Here is a 20,150-nt window from a genome sequence, read left to right as displayed (position 1 = left end):
CGAGCTCCTCCTCCTATTTGTGGTGTGCGTCTTGATGTTGTTCCACAAATGCAGGGACGTACAGTTTCAAGCCGACTCCGAACTACAGATAGTTTTATGAGGAGCTTTTTCATGGCAGAAATACACTCGGAGGTATGCCATTGCCTGCCGAGGGGCGACCGCTACTAGAAAAATGTTTTTCTTAATTTTGGTGTTTCACAGAGATTCGAACAAACGTTCTCTCTGTGAATTCCGAATGGTAGTCACGCACCAATCCGTTCGGCTACGGCGGCCGCTCGAAGTAAAGGGGTTTTAATAAGAGGGGTTATTTTGATATTGAAAAAAAAGATGCTATGTTTTAATATAAATGATCGGATGTTTATTTCATTATAAAGAGGAAGGTATGCCGTTATTAGTGGAGAATAACATCAGGCAAATGACCATCACGACCACGCTTACAGGACAATATCCGTTTCATGAAATTTTCCATAACCGAATTGCAAAGTGGCTGCCCTATATCCTCGATAGCCTCACAAATTCCATCTTTGAGTTCTTGAATCGACCCTGGGCTGTCGGCGTAGACCTTCTCTTGCACGTGGCCTCAAAAGAAAAAAGTCACAAAGTGTTAAATCACAAGATCTCGGTGGCCAATTGTGATCGCCTCTACGAGAGATAACACGGTCCGGAAACTTTTCCTGTAAAAGATCAATAGTTTCATTGCTTGTGTGGCACGTAGTGCCGTCTTGTTGAAAATAAAAGTTGTCCGGAACAATACCATCCAATCCCGGCCATAAAATCATCAGTTAATCATCTCTCGATAGGGCAATCCATTCCAAAATAACACCTGTTATTGGGAAACCCTTTATATAATATCACACATTTTTATATAAGTACCTATATGAATGTGTATATATGTTGTTATTCTACATATATTTGCTTAGACCGTCTGAACATCCCACTAATGGTCGACTCTACAGCAATGGCCATGAGTATCCCAGTTTCGCTGGTGGTCAATCAATCACAACAACAAATAACAAACAGTCAGTAGCTCAGTCTATCAGTCGGTCAACAAGCATGCAAGAAACTACTAATAAATTCAGTGCTAAGTAAATATAAAGCAGACCAAAAATTAAAGTAAAAACTATGTTTGTATTCAAAGTCAAAATTGCTATGGGTTAAACACACATTACAAGCCCACAATCACGAGTAAATAATAATTAAGCACGACGCTTACAGGCACAATTGCCCACACACGAATAGGCAAATACATACATACATACATACAAACAATTGTATGTAAATGACTGCAGTGCGACTTCAGCGATCGACACACTAATCTGCAGTCGAGATCTTAGCGCGATTGCGCGCACTACTTGCGCACACACACCCGTATGCCAGTTACGCGCAACGGTAAATGTGTCGATATAAAACAAAAGTAAGAAGAGAATTGTTCACAACAACACACGTAGTGTATGTGCATGTGTGTGTGTGCGTGGTGCTCCCACCATGACGAAATGCATTGCCCAGCTCTAACTGACCACTGATTAATAGCAAAAGAGACCTTCAGAGCACTGCTACGCGTACTTGTACGTTTGTGCACCTCTGGCGATCGCCGTCTCACCAGTAATGCTGTAAAAGAGTTAATTGTTTTCTTCACATTGTTATTGTTGTTTTTAGCCAATGTGTCGATACATAAAATTCACTTCAAATACTAAAGTCTCAAATGAGTTTTTGGTGTGTGACCGACGTACAAGTCATTAAAAACCCTTGACTGTAAAGTGTCTGAACTCGCTTAGGTAAAGAAGAAAAAAAAACAACAATTGATTGTTTTTCTCGTTTTCGATTAATGTGGTATTTTATTCATTTTTGATTGTTGCGGAACTTTATGTCTTTTTTTATTTGTGTATTTAAAATTTTGCGTTGTTTTGGCTTTAGCTTCATTTTGTGTTTATTTACATTACTTTCTTAAATTGGTTTCCTGATTCGCTTTGATTTTATTTCTGTGTAAGCCCAGCGCCTCTTCCCCAGCCCTACAAGCACGCATGCGATTTGCCTTCTGTTGGCTTTTCAAATGTTTGCTTAGCCGTCTTCCTGCATTCATACATCAAATTGTGCGTCTTTTACTATTTCTGGTTAATTAACTAACTCAACAATATTCGATGCGCCACTATGGTCTGGTTTGCCTTCGGGCTGCAGTGCGTGCTGGGTGAAGTTATTCTGTTAACACCTTTGTTTCCAGAGATTAACATGCCGAGATAACAGTACCGAGAATGTGTTTCGAATGATTTAATTGCCGTAATAATTATGCGTGCTTTCACTACTTTCAAATTAAGCCTATTTGTGTGTTTTTCTTGAGAAAATACTAACTTTTTTTAAGTAAAAAGTATTTTCTGTAAATTGTATTTAGAAAAAATTGTGAAAGCGCTATACCTTTAGAACTAAAGTTTATTTGCCTTATTCGTTGCTTGTGCGATGTAGAGTGCGGGCCAGTATAGCAGATAAATGCTCTAACACTTTCGATATACAATACATACAAGGTGTGGCTATTAAATAAGCTGACTGACGCTGTTATAGAAAAAAAATACACATCCACTAAACACCAACGACCGCCAGCTGGTTTAACTGGAGCCTTATCTTTCGAATGCAGCAACTCTTGCCTCGTCCTCAGCGAGCGCTGGGCAAGAATATATAAACTTGTAAGGTCGCGAAATAATTCTCGCCACGTGTGGATCGTAGGCGTTCGAGGGATTTTCTGAAGGTGACAGCTCTCAAACTTCGTGGGTGTCCTCACAGGTCACTATCCGCTAGATATGCATGCCGTGAGACTTGAAATTCCTTCGACTCCTTTCTGTGTCAGCTGCATGGAGGATGAAGTGGAATAATCTCAGCAGCTTCTCCCTAGCCGCCCTGCTCCCGCGGGCTTAAGATCTAAGCATCTTGGTTCTCACTTCTTTCCTACGCCTGCTGATATAACAGGGCTTGATATTAAAAATCTGACCAACTTCATCAGCAGCATGAAGTGGTTAACACAACCGCAAATCAGTTACTGTTTGTAGTCCACAAATTCTAAACCCCTCTTCCCCCACCATCTCTTTTCGTCCTATCGGTTACCTTCACATCTTTTCCCTTGTAATGGTATTACAAAGGATGAACTTGAAGTGGGCCCTCTCTTTGGGCAACCATTATAACCTAACATAACCGCCTCTCGCTTCTGTAAATAAATCAGTATGTATTTAGCCTTCGTTCGCACCGCAAAAAAAAAAATTAACTGATGATGTCGCAACTGTACCACTAATGAAAATTAAAACAGTAAATTCTGAGTGGTACAAAACCATTTGTTTGCCAGCAGTTCATCGGGACAGCTGATATGGACGTACGTTTAGCTTGGTGAGTGTGAGCATCATAATTGCTTGGCCGAGCTCCTGCTCCTGCTTTGTGGAGTGTTCGTGTGTCTTGATGTTGTTCCATAAATGTAGGGACCAACAGTTTTGAGCCGACTCCGAACGCCGGCTATTTTTTTTTATGAGGAGCTTTTTCATGGCAAAAATACACTCGGAGGTTTGCCAGTGCCTGCCGAGGGGCGACCGCTATTAGAAATAACTTTTTCTTCATTTTGCACAAACCCATTCGGCTACGGCGGCCACCTTATATCATATAGACTAATTTTTCAGTGATCAAGCAATCAAAAAACGATTCTGTGTTGTATCCTTGAAGCAATAAGTTCCACCCTTAATACGTCATTGTTTAAAGTTTTTGGTGTTCTTGATAGTTGGGAGTCGGAAAGGTTGAAATTACCGGATCTGAACTTAGAAAGACACTTAGGCATTTACAAACATCTAAGGCACTTGATCACATCACAAATGTTTTTGGTAGCAGTTGTTGCATTTTTATTATTATCATTTTTTTTGTGGGGACAAATCACACAATCAAGTCTATTGTACTGCACTCGGATTTCCTTTTTAATTTTTTTTAAATCTACTCGATCTCCGAAGAAATCTGAGTACATCTTTTGGTGCCAAAGAGCCAAAGCGGTCGCTTTTTAACACATCAGAGCCAAAGACCTCAAGCCTGATTCGAGCGAAGACTGGGCAGACGCACAGAAAGTGGGCCGCCGTCTCATCTTCCTCTCCACATGCTGGGCAGAGTGCACAGTCTGAGATGTCCTCCTTTTCCATGTGTTTTGCCCATAGAAAGTGGCCCGTCATCAGTCAAACCAGCCTCCTACAGTCTCCTCTGCTTAGTGACAGGAGAAACTGCGACAGTCAGTCGAAACTGCGACAGTCAAGCATAAAATGGCGGATAAGAATCTCTTCCGATATTTGGCAAGCCATTTCAGTCAAAGTGGGGAAAGAAACTTTAATGTATAACTTTTCACAACTAAACAAGTCACTTCATCTTTGAAATGCCTCTAGCATAACTTTCAACTATGCAATGAACTCAGAAACGGTAAAGAAACATTGATATGCGCAGAAGCGATTTTACTTTTCAAGCCCCCTCTTATTTTGTGACAACTAACCTCCAACAAGTATTTGAACTTCCTCCACTCAAATCTCCATGGAGCAATAAAGCGCGGCCAAATCAACTGCGCCACATACTATATACTAAGTAAGTCCGTAAGTCAGTCAAGTAGTGCATTGATTAATTTCTGCTATTCAAGGACTTATTGCTTTATTGAAGGTAGCCAGCAAGAATTTCATAAGAGCAACTAAAGGGGTGCGGTATCAGAAATAGAAACCGTGGCATGAAAACACGCAACTATAAAACGCTGGCAGCAAACGCTAAACAGAAAATTAAATAAATTTAGCAACAATTATTGTAATATTTTATAATAAATCATTTGGTTTGGCTCTGGTTCACGCCAAGAATTTTTATTAGCGAAATACTCGTCGAATGCTTGCGCTCATAACCGGAGCAAAAATTAATTAAGCACTCGTAGAATGTTGCAGCAACACCTTTTTTACTACAACAAGAATTTCGCGCACAATTTATTATGATCGTCGATCACTCAACCATACAACGGAACTCAGTCGCTGAGTTTTTCGAAAAAAAAAAAAAAAAAAAAAAGTAAAATTCTATGGTATGATATCACCGTAACGTGTAAATATCGCAATAATTGACTTAAATAAAATAATTGAATACCGCAATTATTGCAAAAGTTAAGAATCTGAATTTGAAGTCATGAAAAGTGTAGTCTTTGTTGTAAGTAATTGTTCGCAATTAAGTCGCAAACTAAGCACGAAGAGAACAAATTATTCCAAGGCAACTTAAACGAACTGAGGCCAAACGCACATTTCACTCAATAATCGATCAGTTACATAAATGCATGCAAATATAAAGAGCCAAAGATTAGAAATATTAAAGCTTAAGGCAATCAATGGCTTTTGCGACATTAAAAAGGCAAAACCAAGCCTTTTTATGAGGCAGGATCAAACGATGAGTGCCGCTGGATGGAAATGGAAGCATAAGCCTTTCCGTGAATATCTGATATTGCAGATAGTCCGGCGAAAAAGTCGTATAACTGGCATTCGTAGATGAAGGGGGATGAAAAAATAAATATAATCCTTTAAGAATATGTCAAAAATTTTTTAGAACGTAAATTTAAGTATTTCTTATAAAGGGTGATTTTTTAAGAGCTATAAGAAAGTTTTTCACAAAAACACACGTAAAATTCAGAAAAATGTCCATATAATTTAATGTTTGAAGATTATTTCATGCAAATGTTGACCGCGACTGCACTTCAAATGGTCCATCCGCTTAGTCCAATTTTGACATACTCTTTCCAATGTTTCGGCCGGTATCTCACATAAAAATGCTTTAATGTTGTCTTCCAATGCGTTAATTGAAGCAGGCTTGTCTGAACGGACATGAGCTTTAACATAGTCCTACAAAAAATAATCTGAAGGCGTTATAGCGCACGAAATGTTCACCGAACTGGCCTCTCAACAAGTCAATTGTTACGCGTGCTGTGTGGCATGTGGCACCGTCTTGCTGAAACCACATGTCATGCAAGTCAAGCTCTTGCATTTTGGGCAAAACAAAGTTGGATATCATTTCACGGTAGCGCTCACCATTCACAGTTATGTTACGATTCGCAGCATCTTTGAAGAAGTACGGTCCAATGATACCTCCAGCCCACAAACCGCACCAAACTGTGACCTTTTCTGGATACATTGGTAGCTCTTGTAATTCTTCTGGCTGATCTTCGCTCCAAATCAACAATTCTGCTTATTTACGTACCCATTGATCCAAAAATGAGCTTCGTCGCTGAACACAATTTTTCGATGAAAAAGTGGATCTTCGGCGAACTTTCCATGAGCCCATTCACCAAAAGTTCTGCGTTGCGGTAGGTCGTTCGGCTTCAATTCTTGCACCAGCTGTATTTTGAGTAACAGAGGCTCAATTGCTGCGAACGGCGACGAATCGATAATTGATGGTCATCATTAACACTGGCCGATACAGCTGCGATATTTTCTTCAGTTCGCACTCTACGTAAGCGTGTTGGTGGTTTGATGTCCAAAAATGTAAATTTGGTTCTAAATTTATTCACAATAGCTCGAATAGCCGCTTCAGTGGGTCGATTAAACTGACCATAAAATGGAAGAAACACGCGATAAACTTTCTTAACAGAACACGCATTTTTATAATAAAATTCAATGATTTGCAAGCGTTGTTCGTTTGTAAGAAGATTCATGGTTAAATTATAGACCAAACTGAAGATGTTTGACAGTGAAACAAAAACTCGAAACGTGCGTCAGCTGTTTAAACCAACTGTTTAAAAAAAAATAATAGCTAAAAAATCATCCGTTAATATAGATCATGCCTGTGACGACTCTATTCTTTGCGTTCGAGCGCTGGGAGAGGTATAGTTACTATGTATTCAAACTTTAGACGCCTTTTTTCAAAACTATACACGATAACTCGAAAAATTATTGACCCCGCTGCGACCTTCCTGGAAGAATTGAGCGTGCATCCGCCATTTTAAATGATTAAAATAAAAAAAAAAATGTTTATATTATTTTAATGTATAAATAATCTGTAGCCAATATTGAAAAAAATATATTGACTTCTTCATTTAAAATAATTTTAATGAAAATCAGGAAATATATGGCCGTTTACAAGTATCTGCCCCCTTAATTTGTATGCCACATCTTGTAGTTTTCGATATTTTCTTGTAGCACCAGCTGCTTGAATTCGCCGTGAAGAAATTTGGTTTCTGCTTGTTTCCTTGGTTACAGACTCATCCAAAAACATTTGCAACATTTTCACAATAATCACGATTTTAATGCTCACAAAATTCCTTTTCAAAAAATTATATACAACCGAAAAGGGGGTGTGACTATGAAAATCAAACGATAGCAGTGCTAAATGTAATGGTGTTTATTTTCATTTACCGCAATTAACACACACTACGCACAGTCCATAGAAATAAAATTCTATATTTTACTACTGCATTCGAACAACGAAAACAAAAGAAACCATTTCAAATTAACAGATTTTCATTTCCCAAGTGTCTTATCTGCGGATGCTTACACAAACTTCTGCCTTTCACAATCGAAATCGTATTCGGCAGGTTAACATCAGCCCATTTGCAATAAAAATAACAAAAATGCAGCCAGGAAAAATAAAAACACAAAAAGGCATAATACACACAACAACAAAAACAAACCGAAAATTTTACAGCACTGCCAACACAAGCAATGAAATCTACAAACGAATGAAGCGTAGAGTGCGCCGAGCACCACTTCGCTTACAGAATTACGAAATTACATACAAGCGAATATACACGTACGTATGTATGGAAGTGTGTATACAATCACACACACACGAGCACTTACTATACTCAACTATGCAATATAAGCGTGTGCTGCACGCTTCAATCAACAACTTAATTCAATTAATTTCGAAAGACTCGCTGGCGAGGGAACACGCTAGAAGCCGCCGTGAAGGCGATCAAGCCGATCGACAATTAAATTAAAACACATTAGAATAACATTATCACACCGTTGATGGCGGTTGGGGGGCTGAAAAGATGGCAGCGTTGATGGTAGTAGATGCGTGTGTGTGTGTGTTGAATTGTACGTAGTTGCAAATGGCACAAATACAAAAGTAGTAGACGACTCGTACACTAAAAAAATGTTCACAAAAATTTATGGTCAACAATTCAATACGCGAAATTGCGGTGCTCCAAATGTCTATGCGCGCCAAAAATGGGTAAGTGCGGACAACTGAGTGAGTTAGTGAACTGCAAGACAGTGTGCAGCGTGTGGCGAGCTGCGAATTTTCCGCAAAACGTAATGATCGATAATGGAGATTACAGTGGTGTGAACGTAAATAGGAAGCGCAAGCGTGGTGGTCAGTGTGAGCAAAGGCGCGATTGTGGGGAGGAAGTTACCAAAGACGTGCATGTATATATATATATGTATGGTACGTGTTTATGTTTTTGTCAGTATGTCGCGCGGTTGAATCCGCCAGACGTTGAAAACTACAAAAACAAAATTAAAAAAAAAAAAAAAACCTGTACAGTAAAATCTGTCTAAAGCTGGGCACAGACGGAAAACAAATCCAAAAAATCGGTTAAAACTCATTGGAATAAACAAAAGAAACCAAATTTTTGAAGTGAAACTTAGGCGTCGATGGACGAGCGAGAATCGAGAGTAAAATTTCAAGGGCATGCAACGTTTTGGGCATTTTCGTTCCTCGAGAGAGAAAAAAGATATAACGTAGAGGAAAAGGAGAGAGAAAGAGCTATACCTTCTTAGATACACTTGAGGCTATTTTTCCTGAGTTTTTCCTTGTGGTTGCTAATTTCTAGTGAGAAATAACACTGCCTACTTTTTGGCGCTTGTTTGTTGGTGCAAACTTGTAGGAAATATATTTTTGGTGCCTATTTTTTGGCGATATATTTCCTTGGTGCCTACTTTTTGGGGTTATATCTCCTTGGCGCCTACTGTTTGGGGCGTTTTTTGGTCCCAATTTTTTTGGCATTTGATTTGGTGCCTACTTTTGGCGCTTATTTCCGTTTCCTGGCTAGTGCTTGTGCGTACTATGAAGTGCTATCCATTCCGGCGCCGGATTTCTTGGTATTGCCTTGCGGTAATTTGTGCCGTTGCTGCGGTCCTGGAATCGCTGCGTTTGTGCGGGTGATAAACGCTCGGAGTAGTGTGCGTTGTTGCCACGGTTTGTGTCCGGCGTTTACCTACCGGTCGACTCTTCTCCGTTTTTTGTAAATATTGACTATTTGTATTCTTTGCAAATGTTGTGAATTTATTTAGATATATATCTTTGTCTGTCTTGAAAGTTTCACTTCTGTTATGTGTACCTCGCCTCACTCACTTTGTTTTTGGGTGAAATATCACCTTGAAAACGAGCATAAACTTTAAATTGTTTGATCGATACTTTACGAGAAATCGATCACTACAGCCATCTGCCGAGGATATAGTGGATTTCTTTTTGCCAAACAAATATTTGAAAAAGCCGAAGATATTCATAAATAAATGAGTGCAATGATACACTGAAAATCGTTGACAACTTCCCCCAGAAGAGGCCCAAAAACAAAACAATTGCTCCAAAGTAAGATCAGAAGATCATGGATTCGTTTCTGACAAAGCCGAGCCGATCTTATCGTTGTGTGAAACTGAAGCAATTTTAAGTAAAATTGGTGTTAATGTATCCAAAGACACGATTCGAGGATGTTTACGTGAAGAAAACTTCAGATTCCGGAGCACAGAAAAAAAAACCGATGCGCTCATTGTCACCCATTGAAACAAGGCTGGCATGGGCTAAGGCAAGTTCAGAATTGAGCAAATAGAATATTGATGAATAAATCTTCCTTTCGGGCGAATAGTTGTATACAAATATTCTGAGGTACTGCTGATAATCGACAACTTCAATGAACGGTTAAGCATCCAGTTAAGGTTCATGTTTGGAGCTGCTTCTCCATAAAATGAGTTGCCCATTTATTTGATTTTATGCCAATTTGAATGCAGTTTTGATGAATACAATTACCAAAAAAAATTATTACCGTCAGCTGCGAAGATGTATGGAAGAACTAGCCTACGTTGGTTTTTATAAGAAGCCAACGAATCCAAGCTTCGAAGCTGCAGTTATGTAGAGTGGAAACAGTAAAATGAGATTGATATGTTTGATTGGCCTACACAGTCGCCTGATGAAGAAGCTAAGAACCTCCAACTCATTGAAAAATTGTCCAACTAAAGAGTTGAATCCACACCTGGATAGAGCACGACAGTGGCGCAAAAGGTGCAAGATCGTCTCTTCCTCTTCTTCATTTAGGTAGCTTCTGCAGAAGTCCGCTGTGTCCGCTTAGCCTAGCCTCTGAGCGTGTCTGTCTGGAAAACAGTGCCCCGATATAAGAAAAATCAGTGCACGAAAGTTATGCCTTCTGTGACTTAGGAGAGATGCTGTGCGTTTAGGATTGAGAGTCGGTCACACTTGTGCCGGTCGTCTATCTTTCGCTATTCCTAAAATTTTCTCCATGTTACTTCGATGTGCTCTTTAGGAAGCGTAGTGCCGAGTCTCAATAGTTCATCAGCCATACAAGTCCCTCGGACTTCACTTATGAAATGTGGTCGAAATTACTCAGCCATCTCGTTAGGAGATTTGCGGCATTTTATGGCTACCTTTTAGGTTCTCGACTGCTTTCGTTCACCATCTTTCATGCCTGTTCCTACAAATTTATGAAAAATATAAAGCTTACATTTTTGTAGGGGCACACCAATGTAATTTTATGTGCTCTCATTAGGTATAGGATATTCATTATATGAGATATTAACTTATCAATTATTTTTTCATTGACTTTGACATCTAAAATTAGAGATTTGCTGCAGATGCCTGAGGTATTTGAACAGTCAATGCTATTAATTCGACCTACTCTTTCATGAAAATAGTTTGATTTACGTCGTTTACACACAAATTCTATTTATTATTAATTATTACGCAAATGAAAGTTTCAAAGCTCACAAATTTTACTAAAATAAATAATTAGTATTCCGCTAAAATATCCCACATACGCACTTCATTCCGTGTACGGCGGCAATTCATCATCCCTATTCGCTGGTATTCCTTCCTTTGTTGCGTAATTTACACTGTCCAAACTGTCGCTTAGTCGGCGCAAGCCTCCTTTCCTTGGCTTGAACTCTTCGCCACCTAGGGTGATGCTGTGTGGCACCTTTTTGCCGCGAAATTTTATAGCATCAAAAGCGGGTGGAGGCGTGGTATGCTCAGCGGAGTTATCACGTTTTGCTGTATGCCAAATAGCGATACGTTTCTTTGGCTTCTTCTTCTGTACCAATTGCTTGAGTGACGATGTTGAGGCTGGCTTCACTTTAGTGATTTCGTTGAAACGTCGCATTGCACTGTACTTCCGTCGATAATAAAATATCTCCAACACTAAAGTGACCATAGCCAAGCCTAAGCCGAAGAGTGTGGCAATGAAGACGCCACCTAAACTTTCGAGTGAAATGCCTTCTTGCTCTTCGTTCACCGAGCAAGCTTTAATGCGTGACGTATTCCAATATTTGGCTTTAAGTTCTTCGAAAAAGCGATCTTTCTGCAGTTCCAGTAGCGCATAGCTTAGCTCATCCTGCATGAGTGATTGGTATTGAGAGACTGCAGTTTTTGAAAATCTGACACCAAACTTACCGCAAAATGAGAACCTTGTTGAATGGCAATGGCATAGGGTTGTTCAGCGAATACTTCTCCAACTTCGGTCAGATTACAGTTGCGTGTCAATTCATATTTGATTTCGGAGGAATCATGTATAAATGCGAAATCGGCGTTCTCATGTTCGTTGACCTTGCGAAACCCTTCCTTTGCATCTTTGACCGGCTCGGAACCATTTATGGCAAGCAATATGGTACCGTATTGCTCCTTGATGGGATAATCCCAAATTCTAAAAGCAAGAAACGAAAGGAAATCAAAGTAGAGTGTTCAAAAAAGTTATATATTTCGAAATTTTCAGTGCCAAGATCGAATTTCCCCAAGCGAGGTATAGCCTCTCAAAGACCAAAATAAGTAATCGACAAAGCTGCTAATCAACAACTGCTTATGTAACCAGCACTCGTGGCAGCCTTATGACAACCATCTTGGACCTGGTTCGTTTTGAGGAGCTACCTGAGTTTTGTCTGCTATTTAATCCGAACTCAACCCGGTATTATAACCGCCTAATTGATTTTGGAGACGGCGATTATCGCAAGCGACCGAACAATGAGCTGTATGAGCCTTACGACGTCATAAACATAGCGCAGCGAATAAAGATCCAGCATTGGCTGAGTCATTTCGTCCGAATGGATTCAAAGGCATCGGCTCTGAAAGTATTCGATACGGTACCAGCTGGTGGTAGCAGAGAAAGAGAAAGATCTCCTCTGGAGAAGATCTTAGCATCATTTGGTGTGTCCAACTGGCGCCGCTTATATATATAAATGGCGCATACACCCTTTAATAGTGTTTAGCCGAGCTCCTCCTCTTATTTGTGGTGTGCGTCTTGATGTTGTTCTACAAATGGAGGGACGTACAGTTTCAAGCCGACTTCGAAAGGCAGATATTTTTTATGAGGAGCCTTTTTATGGCAGAAATACACTCGGAGGTTTGCCATTGTCTGCCGAGGGACGACCGCTATTAGAAAAATGTTTTTCTTAATTTTGGTGTTTCACCGAGATTCGAACCTACGTGCACTCTGAATGGTAGTCATGCACCAACCCATTCGGCTACTGGCGCGCTTTGTTAAACTCGTCCGAAATTTCGCAGATATCGCGCCAATCAAGAAGAAGAAGAAGAATTGATTTTCCAAGTTATTTTAGTGCTAATTTCTACCAACCTGTATTTCTGATAATCTTCCGACACATTCAGTGTCAACTCCTTCCACATGCGATACAGCGTATCCTCGGCAAATTTCATATTAATAAAATATTGATGCGTACTAGAGCCTTCTACGACGGTATAGTTGATCCTAGATTGACGCGCCAGCTGCTCTAACGATTGCACTGGCGCCTGCATACGTTCCACCGTTAGGAAGGCAGCTAAGTTTGCTGTGAAAGTGGCCAGCATCAGCACCACAAACAGCCAATAAGCGGCGACCATTATGCGTCCAGAAATTGCTTTAGGCGCCTCACCACCGCCTTGAGGCGTGAAAGAGGTAAGTGCAAACCAGAAACTCTCGCGTAATGTGAATTCTCTGCAATGCATTATTATCTCAAGTTATTTTGAAGAATTGACGAAAATATTATGCACGGATTATTCATGACTACCTGCAAGGATATGGGTAGGCCGCACGATTATTGCGGTAGCTATACGGCGAATACTTATCGAGCAGCCAAATCATAATGGCACTACCAACCAGTGCGGCAATTATGCTAAACCACACCTCCACCCGTAAGACGGTCATGAATTTGAAGAGTGACGTTTGCCGCACCGGTTTTCGCATGACAATCGATATGCCCGTTTGCTCAAAATATGGCGCTATATAGTCTATGACCCCCTCGCGTTCGGAATACATTTTCAAAGCGGTGACCGCAAAGTCCGTTTCACCAGTAACTAAGTCGCCGACAATGCCATCCCAACGATCGTTTGTAGCATCATATCGCCCAAATTCGCCTGTGGTGGGTGGTACGAGAACGTAACCGAAATTTAAACGTTCCGACAGCGTCTTAATAAAGTCAATGCAGAAGCCCTCCCAGATTGTGTTGCCATAAGCGTCCAGTACCAGTTCATCGGTATGCGGATCGCGCTTCAAATAGTTCCATGGTATGGACTGCAGAAATGCGATTATGGGGTTAATGCAATATTTTGAAGAGCATTAGGAGTTTACGCACCTCAACCGTGCCTATACGAAAAAACCGCATCGGTGGACTGATTGTCTGATTGATCTTACGCAATTCATCATTTTCCCAAATCGCCAAATCGGTCACTGCTTCGTGTTCGCTCGAGTAAAAATTGATGTTGATCGTTGGTGAGTATGTGAGACGTGGCACATGATCAAACTCGTCCTTTGGAAAGCTGACATCGGTAGTAAAATGCAGAAAATCACTCGTAGGGAATTGTTCCAAAATATCAAATCCCGTTGGTGTTTCTAGGTTGGGGCTTGTGCCATTGCATTCCATTGCGAACGACTGCAACCAATACATATTTGTTTGCTTAATTTCGATTAAACCGCGTAAAATTTCCAAAATCATTGCGCGCTGGAACTGCAACGGAAAAGTGCGGGCTATTTTAAATATCTTTTAAAAACTCGATTTCCAGTGCTTACCGTAAATCCGCTGAGGCAATAACTATCCTTCATTCTTAGCGCCCGACATAGTGTCTTCGGATTGATTGTAAATTTAGTTGCATACTCCACCGATTTCTTGAACTTAAAGACGCGATCGCGTGTGTCCAAGTAAACGAAATGCCATTCGCGCGGTCGTTCGAAAAGTTTGCCTTTGGAGATCTAAATATGAAAATTTATAATACCTCAGAAACAAAGTTGAAGTTATTGTGCGCTGTTTGACCGACTTGCCCGACTTGCCTTTTCAAAAATCGTATTCATTGCCGTGCCGCCGGCAAAGAGTGCGTAACACGAGGGCGTTGGCCGCAATTGTCGCACACGTTGCACAAAATCGCGCTCATCGAATGCGTTCAGCACCAAGGTGCGGAAGTGATAACCTTCGATGATTTGAATTATCGCTTCCTCGGTGTCCTAAATATATTTATTAGTGCTTACATACACAATAATATGGCATAATAGTAAAATTGAATACGAAGAACATCAACATACTCGGGAGTTCTCGAAGATCATGATACATTCGTGCCCGGATTTTTGCATTATAAATTGCGAAAACATTTTTAAATATGGCGTCAACATGCGTTCCACTCGCAAGAAAGGAATTTGATATGTTCGCAGTAGATCGAGTCCATCTCGCCAGATGTGATAGGTAAAATCGATGACCACAGAAACACCGTCCATGGCGAGGCGTTCACAAACTGTGCGGTAAAGGGTTGACAAAATGTTTTGAGCATGAAAAAAGGGGGAGAAAAAGTTTGGGGAATATTATAGTATGCAAATTATTATTATTGGCGGCCGCCGTAGCTGAATGGGCGTGTGCGTGACTACCATTTCGGGAGTGGGTAGGTACAAATCTCCGTGCATGAAACAGCAAAATGATAAAAAAAAGTGTTTACCAATACCGGTCACCCCTCGGCAGGCAGTTGCAAACCTCCAAGTGTATTTCTGCCATGAAAAAGCGCCTCATAAAAATATCTGCTTCGGAGTCGGCTGAAAACTGTTGGTCCCTCCATTTGTAGAACAACATCAAGATGCACGCCACAAATGGGAGGAGGAGCTCGGCCAATGTTGTTGGACTCCGATGACGGCATTCTGTGGTCTGGACCTTAAGAAGGTGGTAAGAGTCTCCCGATGAATGTCGTTAATTGTCTATCTGTACACTGTCCAATCCAGTAATTGTCCTGACATGCCTGGGAGGTAGTTTAGATTCAAGCAGGTATCTGCATGGGTGGCACCTGCGGTAACACCCTAGCAGAAGCTGCTTGCTGAGCAGTTTATTATCCTCCTTTACAGGGAGCATATGCACCACGTCATGTAGATGCTGAATTGGGGACATCAGTTGACATCCCGTCGCTGTCCTAATGGCAGTATTGACAAGTCTGTAGCTTCGTCCACTGCGAATCACTGGTTCCAGGCGACCAGACAGGCTCAGCATAGTTTAGAACCGGCCGGCCTATTGCCTTAAATGTCGATAGCAACATTTCTTTGTCTTTGCCACAAGTGCTGCCGGTAAGCGATTTGTTGCGATTCTGGACTTTAGTGGCAATAGCAGTTGTATGTGCTGAGAAGAAGAGCAAACTTTCGAAGGTACCTCCCAAGATTTTGGGGTTGTTAATAGTCGGAATTGGTGTATCATCGACTTTTACCTTTAGTTGCAGTTTGACCTCCTTTGTCCAGGTGAAGAAGAGGTTGAAGAGATTTACTCTTTAACTATGGAGAAAAAGAAAATTATGAGGGAAACATCGGCTGCCACGTCACGGGGAATTCGGCAGCTGAATTCTAAACGATAATTTCACACATAATTATGCGCGCGAAATGATTAAACAAGATCGTCATTCTTGGCCATTAGTATGACGCACTTACCCTTGGTTGTGAATATTAAAAGAGTTGACAAGACTTCCATCTTTTCTCACCATCTGTTGTCAACCACACCAACGAAAGCATTATATGCGAAATAAAACCTCCTTCCAGTGGATCTGCAGGCAACAATAAGGTTGAACACCTTAAGTAAATGGACTACGCCCACGGTAACATCTAAGTTTGCATTTTGGAGCTTTCCAGACTGATTCATTCTCGCCAACGTTCACTACCCTTCCATCCTCAAGGGAGGAGTGCCAATGAGACGATGTAAGACAGAGCGAGTCCATCCACAGATGGTATCATAGTGGGTCTGTAGTGGGCCTGAGTGTGTCATTAGACAGCCACCTTACCCAATCTAACCTAACCAATTCGGTACCCAGTACCGATTTGAAAAAGTTGTTCCTACCGACTATCATTCGTTTCGATGGACTCCACATACTCTAGTTGATCAGTAAAGAAGAAAAAAAATGTTATCGATTCATGGATCGCTTCAAAAAATGGAGCTTAATACGAGCGTCACTCGGAAGATGAGAAAAAGTAGTAGCAATCGACGGGCATTACTTCGAAACAAAATGTTCCTACTTACACTTTGTGAAATAATGTTTCTAATGTTTAGGAATAAAGCAAAGTAATTAAAGCACTCATATGAGTTGGAAATGGTTTCTGACCGACGTTCGTTCAAATCGTGAATTGTTGCCTAAATTTATTCGGCGGTTTCCAGTTGACTTAAATAGAGCCGATGATATATTAATAAATGGAAATAAATAAAAAAAGCATTCGCAAAATAAAATATTAAATAGAGAAAGAATAAAATCAAAATTAATATATTAATAAAAAATATGAAGTTGAACACAAATTACAAGGCGGAATGGATAGTCAAAAAATATGAACAAACTCCATTTTTTTTCTAAATATAGTTGCTCCGAAACGTGTCCTCTTTCTAGACTCAATACAGTATCGAATTCAACAGCAATTCAAACAGCGGTGACTCCAATTTCCGTCAAAAATGTCGATAAAATCGTGGATATCGTCGAGTTGGACCGGTTTTTCAACATTTATTTCATTGCCTGGCAATTGAGGATCCGACTAATCTTTTTAAAACTGTTTGGAACCATTTGCAGAAATACAATTATAACTGTTCATTTTTTCGACGAAATAAAGCAAAAAAAAAGCTCCTTCTCCTATTTGTGGTGTGCGTCTTGATTTTGTTCGTCAAATGAAGTGACCTACAGTTTTAAGCCGACTCCCAATGTGGCAGATATATACTCAGAGTTTGCCATTGCCTCCAGAAGAACGGTTGCTACAAGGTGAAGTCTAAAATAAACCAGACTGAGCTAAAATAGGAACGAAAGGAACTTTGTTCTGATAATATCGAGTTTATTTATTCAAAATAGTCCCCTTCGGGCTCGATACATTGTTTTGCGCGATCTAAAAGCTTTTCGAAAGAGTGTTTCAGGTCATTGACAGGAATCCGGAATGTCCTTCGGGATGTCGGTACAAGCCAAGAAGTTACAGGGGGCCATATAAGGAGTATACGCTGAGTGAGTGATGGTTAAAATTTGATTTCTAGTCCAAAAATTAGTCACAGAAGTAGATCGATGAGATGATGCCTTGTCATGCAATAAGCGTCAGCTTCCTCCTTCACGGTATTCAGGGCGAATTCGATGAATTCGACGAATGCGATGCAACAAACGCTTATAGAAAACGTCAAGATAGGAAATTGCATTGACGGTTTGGCCCGTTGGTACGAACTCCTTGTGGACAATTCCCTTGGAATCATAAAAATCGTAAAAACAAATGAGCATTGCTCTGATTTTTTACTTCTCCAAACGCGATGTTTTGGTTGGGGGCTCGTCCCATTCCATTCGACACTTTGGCGCTGAATTTCAGATTTATGTTGGAAACACCACGTTTTCTCACCAGTAATCTCGTCTTTTCTCACCTCTTTAATGAGGTCTTTCGAGTGTTGAATTCTGGGCAGTTTTTGGTCCTCAGACCTTTCGTAACCCCAAATTATCAGTTAGAATGCGATAAATCGATGTTTTGGAGATATTCAACTCCGATTTCGTGAATTTCAACGATGATTTCGATTTATTTTTGATAAATTTACGAACAATTTCGATGGAGTTTTCGGTGATTACTGATTAAGGTGATCACAACCACCTCTGAAACATGTAAACCACTCACTCCACTTACACCTCTGGCACGAGACTCATGACCTCATCGCCATCAACTTTTTTCATCAATTCAAATGTTGCGGTAAACGTTTTACCGATTTTAAAACAAAATTTGATATTAGCTCTTTGTTCGAAACTTATTTTTGTACCGATGACACAAACATACTGACACTTTAGACGCAATAACTTCGCTTCAACTGAACCGAATGTCACCAAGCTTTCACTGGAAGTCTGATAGAGATGAAACTTCCAACGCACTAACTCATTAAAAAGATGGCGACATCAAAAACATTTTTATAACGTGAGTCTTGTTTATTTTGGACTTCCCCTTGTATTAAAAAAAAACTTTTTCTATCACTTAGTGTTTCGTGCCCGGAGTTTCGAGGCCGTGTACTTCCGAATGGTAGTCACGTCCCAACCCCCACTCGGCTACGGTGGCCGGCTCTTCTTATTTCGCCTAATAAACTCTTCTATTGATTTTAAAGATCTTAAAGTTATAGTTGTCACATTTCATTAAAATTAACTTAAAGCCCAATTCGAAAATTATTTTATTACTTAGTTTATATTTTTCTACCTACATTTATCCATATTCTGCGCTTTATTTGTCTCTTCTTCTTCTATGACGACAACAGAGTACTGTATCTGGGTGTCTAAATTCAACGCCTGAATTTCGTTCACTGTACTGGCAACATCTACGTCAATACCTGCTTGCAAAGGATCTATCCAAAACACTGAAAAGAAAAAGAAATAAATAAAAATTCATTGCTTCAAAATTGCAAATTTCCTGACTGATTTTACCAATTTTCAATTCAGTTGCTCCAACAAAGCCGAAAAGTACAATAAAAGCAAACTTTTGCATGAGCCACATCGTCGAAACGTTCGCAAACGTCCTTTCACAGCGTAGAGTAAGAAAGCACTGTTATAAGGGACTTTTTAGAACTGTGTCGTAAGTAATTTCCTAGAAATTGAAGTATCAAAATTGCAACGGGTGACAAGTCAAGGCTATGGTTTAAATTGCATTATAATTTCAAGTAATTTGCATTGATTTGCGGGCACACACAGGTGACGCTCTTGAATTATTGAGACCCCTGCAGGTGAAAGACTTGCAAGCGAAAGGGCAGAGCAATGCTATCAAATTCCTGCACTTGACATACAAATATCCATAAATATTTTTATGAGTTATTTATATAATTTTTTTTTCTGAATTATGTCAATCTAATTTCCGTATTTCTTAAAGTGGAAAGTTCTTGTAGGAGCAGTTGCTCTGCATGCTGTTTGTTTCTAAAAATCAGCTTGTGGTTTAACTTTCTGAAACATAATTTACCTACTTTCCCCTTTTTTAATAACTTCCATTCCAAAAACATGTTCAAAACTCACTTCTGAAACCCAAACTTATATTGGGAAAATGAAATTGAATTCATTGATCCGACAAATTAATTTGTCTATTTCATATCGCTCACATTGACGGTTAGTCGTTGGCGCTTGATGTCGCCTAACCTTGCTTGCCTGCCTGCCTACCTATATACGGAACCGTGAGTATTGATGGATTGCAGGTTTTGTTGGGTGCGTCTCCTCTTGATTTGGTGGTCATAAATCGTGCTATTGCCTTCAGGTTGAGAAAAAGGCTGAGTATGCCGTTGCTGAGGGATGTCCAACGATGATGTGGAAATGGGGTATTTGGAGTGTAAGAGACTTTTAGATGTGTGTGTGGTGAGTAGGTGGCAAGGTCGATGAGTTTCAGTTTTGCAATCTCAGTCGTCGAGTGGTATACGAGTGCATTCCCTGAGCCTGGGACTCCTGCGTATTACAGGACATGGGCCTTTTAATGCGTTTTGGCATAACAGGCAATTAGCGGTGAG

At 40.2% G+C, this 20,150-nt stretch overlaps 2 protein-coding genes across 4 annotated transcripts in view; one reads left to right on the top strand and one right to left on the bottom strand.

The window, feature by feature from the left end:
* Nucleotides 1–20,150, top strand: part of LOC128855476 (uncharacterized) — a 93,067-nt gene that overhangs the window by 61,831 nt on the left and 11,086 nt on the right. The gene's annotated exons all lie outside the window — the stretch shown is intronic.
* Nucleotides 10,894–19,159, bottom strand: LOC128855477 (glutamate receptor ionotropic, kainate 2). The gene is made up of 10 exons (XM_054090417.1): nucleotides 19,090–19,159; nucleotides 18,870–19,022; nucleotides 14,747–14,952; nucleotides 14,498–14,668; nucleotides 14,240–14,419; nucleotides 13,806–14,177; nucleotides 13,242–13,744; nucleotides 12,812–13,168; nucleotides 11,638–11,887; nucleotides 10,894–11,578 (listed from the first exon to the last, which is right to left on the bottom strand). Exons 1-10 carry the CDS (start codon nucleotides 19,157–19,159, stop codon nucleotides 11,012–11,014), a joined length of 2,829 nt encoding a protein of 942 aa, XP_053946392.1. The 3' UTR covers nucleotides 10,894–11,011.

This window comes from Anastrepha ludens, chromosome 2 (genome assembly GCF_028408465.1).
Source record: "Anastrepha ludens isolate Willacy chromosome 2, idAnaLude1.1, whole genome shotgun sequence".
NCBI lineage: Eukaryota > Metazoa > Arthropoda > Insecta > Diptera > Tephritidae > Anastrepha > Anastrepha ludens.
This window is presented reverse-complemented; position numbering and strand designations above follow the sequence as displayed.